This window comes from Ambystoma mexicanum, chromosome 11, assembly GCF_040938575.1.
Source record: "Ambystoma mexicanum isolate Mex_15411 chromosome 11, UKY_AmexF1_1, whole genome shotgun sequence".
Taxonomy (NCBI): domain Eukaryota; kingdom Metazoa; phylum Chordata; class Amphibia; order Caudata; family Ambystomatidae; genus Ambystoma; species Ambystoma mexicanum.
In genome coordinates, this window is record NC_090934.1 from 803,538,583 (window position 1) to 803,551,552 (window position 12,970).

Consider the following 12,970-nt stretch of genomic DNA (forward strand, 5'->3'; position numbering starts at 1 on the left):
AAAGTTTAATTTCTTACATAAACACACATTTAAGAATACACATGTGCCTTATTTGGCACGTGGGGTATGCGTAACACAAAACAGTATGCAGTACGACAATGATTGCGTATTGCTAGTTGATGCAGCAGTACATGAAATGACAGATACTGTTTTGTGTTACGCATACCCCACGTGCCAAATAAGGCACATGTGTATTCTTAAATGTGTGTTTATGTAGGAAATTAAACTTTGTTTTAAGACATCTCTACTCCTGGTGATCTTTATGAACTAGTGTATGCCCGTGCCTCCTGTTGCTAGTGCTGCTGAGTCAGTGCAAAAAACAGAGCGAAGCCCCACCAGATTTTTGGGCCCAGCCTCACCAAGTCCTGGCCACAACACATCGGACTCCCTTATTGCAGATGAATACCCCCCTCCCCTCACCCCCCAGCGGCCCACCCGCAGACAGTTCACCAGACTCCATCCCACAAAGGGGTCTCTTGAGATCGACAGCTTGCAGGTATATTTGTGACAACTTTATCTGAAGTGCCAGTGTCGAATGTAAAGTATCATCAACGTCACCACAGCTAATGGATTAATAAAACATTGGCGAAGCTGCGGAAATAATGTCTCTCATCATCAAGTGGCGCATCCGGTTTAATCCCCTTGTTTGCTCGCTCTCTCGCAAACGCGACGGGCCTGTGTAAACACAGACTGAAATAAAGACGCGGCGCTCCCTTTGTCCTTTTAATGAGTCCTTAACCTTTGCAATGTGATATTTGCTGTGTAGCGCATCGGTTCTGGGGTTTACTTTGTTTAAAGTGCAAATGTTGACCCTCTGCTTCGTGGGTCCTCGAGCGAGTTACCTCTTCTTTGCCAATCCAGCATTTCCAGTTCATGCCCAGTGGATATTTTGGGAGATGATGCTTGTGGGGAGGAAGCTGGAAGCGCATCGCCCGGGAGAGCCAATCAGGAAGCAGCGTTGTTCTGCATCTTCAAAAAAAAAATGAAGCCGGCGAAATCTAGTGCAGGCTCTACGCACATTGAGACATCAATATCGCGCTGTCTGGCAGCCAGGCTGACATGGTCGGAGAGGTTTAAGGTGCCCAGGATATGAGCAGAACTCGGTATTGATTGTGAAAACAAAATGCCCCATGTTGTACCTTTTACCCCTGGTAGAATGAGAGGGTGTGGATATGTGAGCAGGACAGTGCAAGTCAAAGTTGCCAGCTTACTTCATCCTGTGTGTGCTAAGTTCTTTCAAAACGTAAAACAAAACGGCTAAACACACGCTTGCACTTAACGCAGTAGTTGCAGGAATGTATGGATGATTGCATTGCGGATGGGCTAAACTTGTCGTCGGGACACCAATATGACGTGCGCTAAACCGCCAGGTGCTGCCGTGGTATTGGTGTAAATGGCGGAGTTGCAGTTCTGCGTGCATGGGAGCGGCGGGGCAGGTAACCTGCTGGACTGTGCCAGGTGCCACCCGTATTCACGCCATGGCAAGCGCTGCTCAAGTGCACTAGGCCCCAGGTCGCCAGTGACTACCTGCCTCTGTCTGCAATGCAGCAGATGTCGCTTCTAATAAGTAAATAACCGGCCCTGAGAGTTTCCCGTCCAGAACGTCGGAGGAAGTCCATTATTAATGGCCGGGGGACGATTTCCCTTACTTTTCATTAATCCTACGTGCCCCCCCCCCCCTTACCGCCCCCTTCCCTCCGCCCATGACATCAATGCTAATAGAGCTGTTAGCCCGCCAAGGCACTGGCACATTTTGTGAATGGAACGCTCGGTGACCGGGCAATGACGCAAATGGGGCGCCGTGGGACCCTGCTGCGCCCTGGATTGGCTGCGCCCAGACAACCCCGGCAGCGATTGGCTGACTGGCAGTGGCCCGTCGCCCACACACTCTGCCCCTGGCGGCGGATATAAAAGGGCGGCCTGTGCCATTCAGGAGCAGCAGGACTAGGACACTACGCGCTGTCATCACCACGGTCCGCTGGTTCCTGGGACAGGACGGTAAGCATGGCATGGCTTTGATCCCTTTAAACCAGCCCCCGCTTGTCAGCTCTGGGATACCCGCAGAGCACACTGCTACTCCTGGGTGTAATGTAACGCCAGGCATTCCCCAGGCGCTATAATGAGTGAGAGGTCAGCTCAGCACTACCTGTTTCCCATGCTTTGGTCACAGTTCCCCTCTACTTCTAACACCGCATATGCGAATACGTGATCATATATAAGGCGGATTTTCAATCTCGTAGGAAACATGACCACCTGAGTTAGTTTGCAACAATCTCCAAGACTCTACTAACACTTTAAAGTGGCAAGCGTGAGTACCTAACCTAGTCACATTCTGTAGTGTATCCTGCCACTTGAAGGTTTGCTTGCCCCATTATAAAGCCAAGTATAAACCCGTCTGAAAGCAACCCCCCCTCCCCCCGCATGGGCCGGCTTCACGTATCTGGTGTCTGTCCCCGTTATTGTTCACTCCAGTTATAAGAATTGCAAAGGGACGCCGTTGTGTATATGTGCCCCCCAGGGCGTCCCTCGGCAACAGTTTCTGTGTAGAGTGTAATATCCAGGGCCTGATCCCCCACTTTCTTTCTGCACCCTGAGCGGCTTCATTGCCCGCGCACTGGGCACGCCGAACTTTGGCGCTTTTATCGCAACTCCACATGAACAGGTGTTCCTCCTTCCATTTATAATTGCAGCGCGCGCTTTCTGTTTCATAACTGCGCAGCGGCGGGGGGCAATAACTCACAGCGCCAGAAAAGGCCGTTAACTATGCACGGCAGGTGCATGCAGGCGGCGTCTATTGGGGCTCTCGTTTAAGGACGGGGCATTGCGTGGGGGGCGCAACTGTGGGGGCAAGATGCACCAGGGCGCCCAATGTGTGTTTGCCTCTGTTGCAGGGGAGGCATCATGGTCGCGCTGAAGATCTCCTCCCTCCTCGCCGTGCTCGCCTTGGTGGCCTGCCAGATGCACAGCTCCCACACAGCACCAGCGAGGTAAGACGCAGCCCTGCCGGGCGCTGCCCGACCGCGCGCGGCGCGTTCACATCGGGGACCCCAGCCCCCTCCCCGCGCTGGCAGGGATCTCCCTGGCTTTCATAAGTAATTGGCATTGCACACCGGGGCGCCATAAATCAGCGTCGGTGCGGCGTCAGGGCTCGCATGCCGCTCCCCCCCTCCGCCCCCTGCTGCCCGGGCGCGCCTCTTCCGCGGGGGCTGTTCAGAAACACTGCACCCGTTCCTATTCCGGAGTGCCCTTGGAGCGGCGGCAGCGCCGTCTTCCCATCTGTAGGTCTGCCCGCTGCAGAGTGGTGTGTGTGTGTCATTCATGCACCGCCCCGTGTCTTCCATATAGATCAGGGGTATATGGTTAACTGGAGTTTGGCTTTCGGGGAAACTTTCGCGAAGAACTTTGAGAGACCTACATTGGGATCTGAGCAGGGGTCCCCAAGAGACCTCCCGGGAAAAGGTACGGGTTGACTGCAGCTCTGTGCGGAACAGAAGGAGCTGGCATTGGGTCCGGAGACAGAAGTGCACATTATGGCCGAGGTCCAGAAACAGTAAGGAGGGTGTGTGTGGAGGGAGGGAGGGGGCAGTGTGGTGTTGTTGGGCGCAGTGTGGTGTCACTACATTGCAAAGGTATATTCTTTCTGCACGTGTCGGTAGCCCAAGGCGTTTGCTTCGGACACTGGTGACCGTGCCGGCATGTTCGTCCAATACAGTACACGCTTCAGCCCGCATTCTAATGCGCAGATCCCACTGGTAGTTATAACACCACACACACGACGCAGGCGACGTCGTTCCGCACCTGGGCGGAGGGGCAGGTGTCTTGCTCACTCTGGAGGCGGGCTTGGAGCCCGGTCTTGAACCTGGGTGACTTACCTAGGTATATCTTACCGTCGGGAAACGCCCGATGCTTTCTGTGGATCTGACAAGCCCTTACCCGACTTCTGCGCAATTTGCGCGCATCCTCTGCACGTCGCGCGACTTCGCGACCGCAGCGCCAGCCTTCGGGTCCTGCTGCGCGGCTGTGAATCTGAATTCCAGGCTGTCCTGTCTAATCCCTGCCTTTCTTCCCTCCCAGGCCCGGACTGGAGTCCATTACAGACCGAGTGGCGCTCAGCGACTACGAAGCTCGAAGGTTACTAAACGCGTTGGTGAAGGAGTTCGTCCAGATGACGGCAGAGGAGCTCGAGCAGGACACCGAGAGTAACAGGTAGGAGCCGCTGCGCAGTCTTCCGTCACCACAGGGCCCTCGCCTGTACCCAGCCAATCATTAACGATCTAATAATTCATGGGCCCCGTACATTTCAAAGGGATGCCATCTCCGAAACCATCATGGGTGCATTTTTGGGGCAAAGACCTCAGCTCGAGGAACTTTATGAACAAATAAATGCATTAACTATGTTCAGCCATCTCCCCACCACGGATCTTCAGTGGTCGGGCGTCAATAGCTCCTCCACCTGTTTATCAGAAGCTTGCATCCTGATCCTTGCTCCCCCTTTTTTGGTGGAATTGCAAACCCACCAATGCCAAACAGGACTGGATGAACTACTGACACCCCAAAACCACTCCAGATCTCGTGCTCGTGTTTCGGTAAATGGAATGCTGCCAGAATGTCCAGAAATGTCAATCTATTGCATAATGTCCTTTGGTAACCTCCACACGTGGCTATGACGTCAGCAGAGGTCTTTATTCAGCAACAGTGCCTCCTGCTTGAACAGGTGATCCTCTCTCATCGCGCACCTGTTCCTATTTATCCAGCGGATGTTAAGCTAGTTAACGTGTCTATCTGCCTCCTTTACGCCCCCACCCCGGTCCCCCTCAAGTGAAGCGGACGTACCAGCCCAGGTTGAGTTGAGACCGTAGTGTATGTCCATGTGTGTTGCGCAGGGTGTGCGTCTGGTGCAGAGAGCCCCGTCTGTCCCGAGTTCCCTCCCCGTCAGGAAGCCTGCACGCTCTCCCCACCCCGAGGCATGCCGAGACTGCACGAATGCTCCCAGTCCCTGCTCCTTCTTCTGCAGTGGAGGCCATTAATAACACCGGGGCGTGGGCCCAATGCACTCAGCAATGACTTCATTCCCAGGGCCACGGGATCAATGGCAGCAGATGCATGCTCTGCATTTCAATGTCCTCCGCCGAGAGCCGGTCCCTGAGCATGAGCGCCCACCCTGAACTGAACGCATGCCCCCCGCCTCCTTCCCCCCTCACTGCATCCCGCGCTATTGAATGCCTGCCCCCTTTACTGAAAGCCTGCCTGGTGCAAGGAATGACACGAGAACGAACAAAAGCGCATGCAGAAGAAGTATGCACACGAGGCATGGTGGCCAGTGCATGCGATCTTTGACAAGAAAACAACTGCACTAATACGACTCCTAACTGCTGGTGCATGGAATGTATTTAACGGAGAGCAACAACTCGCCCATCTATTGTGTGTGAGCCCCCTGATTTCTAGTGCATGCATTTGAATTGACCAAACCGTTTGCAGTAAGGATACGCACGTGCATGCAGCCTGTTTTTTGAGAAGCGCATGAGTGCATGTCTCTTCCCGTTTGCTGGCATGTTCTTTCTCTCCCTGCAGCATGGACAGACGCATTTCCAAACGCTGCTCCAGCCTGAGCACCTGCGTGCTGGGCAAGCTCTCGCAGGAGTTGCACAAGTTGCAAACGTACCCTCGCACTGACGTCGGGGCTGGAACTCCGGGCAAGAAGCGGAACGTGCCGAGCGAGCCGGAAGCCGAGCGCTACGCCGCACGCTACGGGGACTCCCGGGCCGAGCAGTAGCCGCCCTGCCTGCCTGCAGCCATCGCCCCTCCATCCCCGGCGGCTCGAGGCGTGGTGGCCTCACCGGTCGGAGGCGTCCTCTTGGCCCAGCTTTCCACAGAGAATGTTTGCGATGGACCTGGGCGGGGGGAGGGAGACAAGCACAGCACACATGCCAAGCCAGACATGTTACAAAAAGTACCCACCAAATAAAACCAAGCATAACGCAGCGCTACCTTTTGGCTTACTGCACAAAAAACCCAGACTCATTTAAAAGTGGAAAAGGTCGCTTTAATGTGACAGGCCAAAGCTTACAATCATAACGCATAACTGGCTCCATGGCCTAACAAACTAAATGGCTATTTAAACAATCAATTAAAATAACTTAAACATTTCCCATTTTCCCCCAACAATTAAATAATTAAATAACCCATTTCCTCCCTAATGATCCCTTGGATCCTACCGAATCCTTGCCCCTTTTCCAGGCGTCCCGCTTTTTCCCCAGGGGCCATGCCCCTCCAGGCTCAATACCTGATCCACCGGGGTGACCTGCTTGTGCAAGCAGCGCCACCCCCTCCTTTCCCGTGTCATTCCCCCATTGTGCTTCCCCCCCCCCACATCAAAAGGGGCCATGCCCCCGGCACCCCGTACCTTTTTGACCCCTTGAACTCCCCTCTACACCAAACTCCTCTTACCTGAGACCTGCAGCCAGCCTGACCTGCCACATCAGCAACAATATTACATATAACTTTCCCGATGCCCTGTCCTGTCACACCAAGCCACCAACCCTACCCTCTTAGCCGACCCCCAAACCATAAACCCCCCCCTCTTCCTCATCATCCCCTGCCACAAGACCCCCCCATTAAAATAAATTACTTAAACAAAATGAAGGGGAGGGAGGGCGGGACAATCGACAAGTCCTAACCGTCGCCTGTCTCCCGAACCTTCCCTGAGCCCTTAAGTACCCCGGGAAACAGGCGCTCTACCCCCCGTGGCCACTCGCTGGCCGAGTGCAGCGCCAAAATACTCCCCGGGGGGAAACGCTTCGCGTTCCCCCCGGGGCCCCCCTTTTGGCTTACTGCACAAAAAACCCAGACTCATTTAAAAGTGGAAAAGGTCGCTTTAATGTGACAGGCCAAAGCTTACAATCATAACGCATAACTGGCTCCATGGCCTAACAAACTAAATGGCTATTTAAACAATCAATTAAAATAACTTAAACATTTCCCATTTTCCCCCAACAATTAAATAATTAAATAACCCATTTCCTCCCTAATGATCCCTTGGATCCTACCGAATCCTTGCCCCTTTTCCAGGCGTCCCGCTTTTTCCCCAGGGGCCATGCCCCTCCAGGCTCAATACCTGATCCACCGGGGTGACCTGCTTGTGCAAGCAGCGCCACCCCCTCCTTTCCCGTGTCATTCCCCCATTGTGCTTCCCCCCCCCCACATCAAAAGGGGCCATGCCCCCGGCACCAGAAAAACCCTCCCCCGAGGAGTTCTTTCTGCCCCACCCCCCCCCCAAACTTTTCTACCTCCAACTTTTTACCCAGTCTCCCAGCCCAGAAACAAGAAGAGCCACCCGTATCCCTCACCAGGTCATTCTCCCCAGCGTGCATAATCACCACCTCTGGAACCCCAAGCGTTCCCTCATCCCTGCCAATATAGGAAGCAGCTGATCCCCCGCAGGCCCCCCAACCCGTGCCGTCTCACCACCACTTCCTTGTAACTGCACCCCTGTTACCTTCCCAAACCCTTTTTTTTCTCCTTTTTTTTTTTTTTTTTTTTTTTTTTTTTTTTCCCACTTCCTCCCCAGCCCCCTTAACAATTGAATGGCCAACAAATCAAAACTTGCGCCAACTCCCCTTCCTTTCGCGCAGCATCTGAAAAGAAAATACAAAATCACTGACAAGTCAAAATTATTTCAACAACAGTTGGCCCACCAAATCCTAACCACCTTCCCAACAACCCCATTATCAAACTCCCTGCCGTACCCCTTATATTTCCCAGACCTCCAACGTCCCCATCTTTTCACCTTGTCTTCTGAAAAACCCAGCCCGGTACCCGCAGATGCTGCGCCCCTCCTAAAGTAATGAGTCCCGAAATCCTCTTCCTTTTCTCCCACTGCCACCAACTCCTCCGCGATACCCCTAGCACCTTGAACCGGGCATAAGACCTCGCTCCCACGACCCATCCGAAACCACGAGCCCCTTCCCTTCTTATCCGTCTTAGACCTTTTAATCTTGATGTCTAAACCTTCTTCTGTAATTTGAACATCTTCCCACTACAGTCCCACTACCCCCCCTTTTCCCCCCGACCAACTCAAAAAAAACCCCTGAAAAACCCCCACACAATAACCACGTAAAACAAGTCGCAAACAGCTCCCCTACAAGCAAAAACCATTTGTTCCCCTTGTTGTGCCCAGTTTGTTCCTTTACATTCCTGCATTGTCCCCCCTGCACCCCTTGTCCCCCCTGCACCGGGGGCCCACGCGCACCCCCGTCCATGCAGGCCCTTTAGTTTATTACTCCTCTCGCCATTGCACCAGGGGCCAAACCTGCACCCCCGTCCATGCAGTCCCTTCCATATAACTCTTCAAGCTCCTCGCATCCATTACCACCTTTTTCCCTCCTGCACCAGGGGCCCTAATGCACCCCCCGTCCATGCAGGCCCCTTTTCTTCCTTACTCCTCTCCACCGCTGCACCAGGGGCCAAACCTGCGCCTCCGTCCATGCAGCTCCTTCCATATCACCATCTTCAAGCTACTTTCGTCCATTACCACCTGTTTCCCACCTGCACCAGGGGGCCTAGTGCACCCCCGTCCATGCAGGCCCCCCTTTTTTTTTTTTTTTTTTTAAATTCCTCTCCACCTCTGCACCAGGGGCCAAACCTGCGCCCCCGTCCATGCAGACCATTACACATAAATTCCTCTTCCGTCACCTCACTTCTAAGCTCCACTTTTTTTTTTTTTTTTTTTTTAATTTAGCTGCACCAGGGGCCCTAGTGCACCCCCGTCCATGCAGACCCATCTCCTCACTTCCCCCCTGCTGCACCAGAGGCGCTCCCGCACCTCCGTCCATGCAGCCTGAAGCCTACTCACCTTGTCGTGCGGCAAGCGTGAGGGCTTCACCACCGTCGACCCTGCCCTCCAAACGACAGCTACCTCTCCCTTAACAATTTCCACCGTTACCTCCCCCCTGGGCCCTCCCCTACCTACGCATCTTCCTCCTCCTTTCTCCTGCCCCCTTTAATTTGCTCCCAACACCTTTCATCACACCTTGTGCCCCCCCCCTCCTTTACGATAAACTGAGCCCGACCTACCAGCACACCCCAATTTACCTGGCATGCGGTCCTTCCCCCCCACTTCCTTGCCCCGCTCCTCGCCCTGACCCACTGTCCCCTGCCTGAAAACACTCTGTAACCGGATGCCGACCCGCACACCTGCTGCACTCGTGTTTAAATTTGCACATCCACCTCGTGCAGCCTTCTTTATTGAACGCCCAACATGCAGTTGAGGGCTGCCCTCCGCCTCCTCCCCCCACCCCCTCCTGGGCGGGGCGACCAAGAAAGGGCCGGTAAGGCACAGGCAGCCCACTCGCCGTGTGCAATGTCGGGGCTGGCCTCGTTGGGGCCATCCATTGCAGCCAAAGATCCATATCTATCTCCCCCCAGACCGCCTGACTGTCCTCCGCCATTCTCGCTCTAAATTCCTCATCATACCTTACCCAGGCAAAGCCCCCAAAGCTCGTGAAAGCCTTCCTTATTACGTCCATGTATTTCAACAGAGCCACGCACCGCTCCGGGAATTTCTCGCAATACACGCTGGCATAAATGATAAAGGCCGACGTCCAATTCTCAATGGTCACCGGGACCCTCGGGCGTGAAGCCAACTCTCTCTCTTCCTCCTTAGACCCCTCTTTCGCTCTCACCTCCCTATGCAGCAACTTGAAGACATCCACAAACTCACCTCCCTGTATTTTCTCCCTGGTTGCTGCCATCAAATGTGCCCCCAATGGTTTTGTTATCCCCATGTATGGCAATTTCTTCTCTTTCCCCTTCACCTCCACCTCTTTATCTTTCCCCGCCTGCACCTCGAGCCCCACTGGCTCCACCACCTTGTCCGTTTGGACCTCCACTGAGCAAATGTTCCTTCCCACCCCTTCAGCTCCAAAAGCCTGCACCCCCACTTCCTTCATCACATTTAGTGGACCACCCCGATCATCCCCCGACCCCTTATTTGTGACCCCTCTCTGCCATGCAGATGACCATTCCCTTTCCCTCTCACCTCTTTCCCCGCCTGCCATCTGCGGCCTGGCCTCCACACCGCTGCTCCTCCTCTCCATTCTCAGAGGGCTCCTGCTTCGGGGACAAAACATGTCAGCACAATCGCCCAGCCAATAGTTTCCTCGACCCGTTTCGCCCCTACCCCCTTGTACTTCCCTTTCCTTGTCCCACCTTGAACTTCCTCTCTCCCCCGCCCATTCCCTTTCCGCCCTGTAATCCTCAAATTCCCATTGCCCCCCGTATTCCTCCCAACCAACTTGATCATCCCTTAAATACCATTGAGGATGCGGGCTCCTGCCCGAAATGATTTGCTGGTCTTCTTCCGAGCCCGGGGCGTCCGCCCCGCCACTCCTCTGACGTCTTCCTGGCGGGGCTGTGGGAACCTCTGCCTGGTCCTCTTCTCTTGGGCGAGGCGTTCCGACCTCCACCCTGACATCCTCGTTGCTAGGGGCCGTGCTGTGCCCTTTAGGCTCTCCTTGCGATGACTGAGGAGGGGCCGTACAAAAACCCTCAACCTCCATCTGCACAGCGGGGGCTGCGCAGCGCCCTCCGCCCCCACTCCTCCTACCCGGGGGGGCCGTTCCGCGCCCCACCCTACCCTCCTCAAGTGACGGGGACCTCTCCCTCCTTTTCCCACCCGCACTCTTCTGCAGGTATTTTCCCCCTCTTCCTCTCTGTCCTGCCACACCCACCTGTCCTCCGCCCCTGCCCCCACTGTTGTTCCCTCGGTCTGTACCCTCCCGAGAACTCCCCTCTACCCTGGGGCTATCATACCCATCCTCCCTTTCTAGCTGACCCCCCGCACTATTTAAACCCCCTTCTGCCCTCTTGTCTATCTCCCTCCTCATCTTCCTGCCCCTAGATTCCCAAATCTCCCCTTTTCCTGCCGTAGGGGTGCAAGCTACCACCGCCGCCAATGCACCGTCTGCCGCCGCTCTGCGCTGCGGCCGGCCCCCACCGCTCCCTTCTTCTCCCGTAACTTCCCCCACTGCACTTCCCAATTGGGCTTTAGTTGCCCTGCTAATGATTTCCAGGGCCTTCTTCAAGGCCCCTGCATCCACCAACCCCTTCTTGCTCGCCCCCCGGCCTGTCATTGTGCACACTAAAATGTATGTGCCAAGCCAATACAGCCCTCAAAAATCGCCCTAAATAATCTATGCCCCCGAGCCGAGACCTACCCGTGGACTAGCCCTCCCCACCTTGTAACCTCAGAAACTCAAAAGGAGCAAAGCGCCCCCAAAATTAACCCCAAACCCCCCCCGCACCTAGTGTGAAAACTTTGAAAATAGCCTCCCTAGTAGAGACAATTAATAACAGGCCTCCAATTTAAACTCACCTGCCTTAACTGTATATTATTATTTATTTTTTTTATTTTTTATTTTTTTTAAATTCTTGCTTCCCTACTGACAAATTGAAATTAATAAATTAACCACAAAATTTTTTTTTTTTTTTTTTTTTTTTTATTTATTTATTTATTTTTTTTTTTATTTTTTTTATATTCCCCTCGCCCCCCTAACCCTACACACCCCGCCCTCCCTTTCCCCAAAGCGGAAGCCCTAACACTCACTAAATAAACCCACGTTAGCACTTGCTAACTGAAGAGCACTGCCACCTATCTGCGTCGGGCCCACACCGCACTCTCCTAACTGGACGCGGCTCCTTTAACTCCGCCGCCCAGCCCCTTGCCTGCGCGAGCGTTGTTTACAAACGCCCACGCACACGGAGCCAAACTCTCGGAGCGAAGCGGGCGGAGAAAAGGAAATTCCCCGCTTACCCGCTCCCGCGGATCAGCTGTGGCTCCGCTCCTACTTCGGCCCAACCGTCAACCCAAAATGCGAGGCGGCCGGCGCGGAGCCTCCCCAGCCTTTCCCTCACTCGCGCACCGCCCACCTACGTACCCCAGAAACTAGCTACACCGGTAAGTCGAGAGGGGTGTCTTATCTACGGCACCCCTCCTACCCTGTTACCCAGACTATAATTCCCTTTATTTTTATTTTTTTTTTTTTTATTTTTTTTTTTATTTCAAATTACCCACCCTCCTTAACGCTTCCTCAATCCCCCACCTCACCTGCACTAACCACACAGCTAGGCCCAAAGACACGGGGAAGGCTCGGGAGCAGGCAACGGGACCTGTGCAATCGACAAGTCCTAACCGTCGCCTGTCTCCCGAACCTTCCCTGAGCCCTTAAGTACCCCGGGAAACAGGCGCTCTACCCCCCGTGGCCACTCGCTGGCCGAGTGCAGCGCCAAAATACTCCCCGGGGGGAAACGCTTCGCGTTCCCCCCGGGGCCCCCCTTGCGATTTCAGATGATTTACTTAGAAATTGATGACCAGAAATCTGAGCAGAGCTTCACTTTCCCCACACCGGCTACTACTTCATGTACACGCGAGCACTTCTTTCATGCGCAGCCATGCACTTGTTCAATAAACCTATTTTTCTACAAGGACCAGGTCTGATGTCTCCTTATGTTAACCTGAGTTCGTAGTTTGAATGCCACACGGGTTAAACACACAGATGGCAGGTGCTGGAAATAAAAGAACTGCTACCCATGAACGGCCTTTAGTTTGTCGAGGGTTTCATTGTGTCTAAAGGGCAGGGTTTAATTGTGACTGAAGGGGGTGGGGGGGGGGGGGTCATTGTGACTAACCCGGGGCTTCCGTTCATAGCTGAGGCGTGCATGCGCTGACTAACCTGGCCGTCTTTTACAGCGCGTTTCATCGCCGATGTTCCAGGTAAGAACAACTCTGCAAACCTCTTTGTGTTTTGTTGTCTTTGTGCTGTAAACTGTAAACATTACAGAGATGCTGGTGTCTGGACTGACGGTAACGCCTTGCGTTTTTCTGATGAACGATTTTACAATGTTGTAATTCCCACTATTGAATTGTACTATCAGCTTCCCACCGACCACAATGCGTAAAAAGAGAATTTACCGC

At 53.9% G+C, this 12,970-nt stretch overlaps 1 protein-coding gene and 1 long non-coding RNA gene across 5 annotated transcripts in view; one reads left to right on the forward strand and one right to left on the reverse strand.

The window, feature by feature from the left end:
* The first annotated feature begins 1,880 nt into the window (after positions 1 to 1,880).
* The window catches only part of LOC138503763 (calcitonin gene-related peptide-like), a 49,435-nt gene continuing 38,345 nt past the window's right edge, over positions 1,881 to 12,970 (forward strand). The window contains exons 1-4 of one of the 4 annotated variants that reach the window (XM_069623738.1): positions 1,881 to 1,998; positions 2,892 to 2,987; positions 4,075 to 4,206; positions 5,572 to 6,601. In XM_069623738.1, the coding sequence (XP_069479839.1) occupies positions 2,902 to 2,987; positions 4,075 to 4,206; positions 5,572 to 5,773 (420 nt within the window). In that variant the 5' untranslated portion in view covers positions 1,881 to 1,998; positions 2,892 to 2,901 and the 3' untranslated portion in view covers positions 5,774 to 6,601. Of the gene's footprint in view, positions 1,999 to 2,891; positions 2,988 to 3,205; positions 3,551 to 4,074; positions 4,207 to 5,571; positions 6,619 to 12,970 lie in introns of those variants that run through there. The other 3 variants (XM_069623740.1, XM_069623739.1, XM_069623741.1) reach the window with 3 other exon arrangements.
* LOC138503764 (uncharacterized) lies at positions 7,527 to 11,500 on the reverse strand. Its single transcript, XR_011279702.1, has 3 exons — positions 10,312 to 11,500; positions 10,037 to 10,110; positions 7,527 to 7,634 (listed from the first exon to the last, which is right to left on the reverse strand). It is a non-coding gene; the product is annotated as an uncharacterized lncRNA (long non-coding RNA).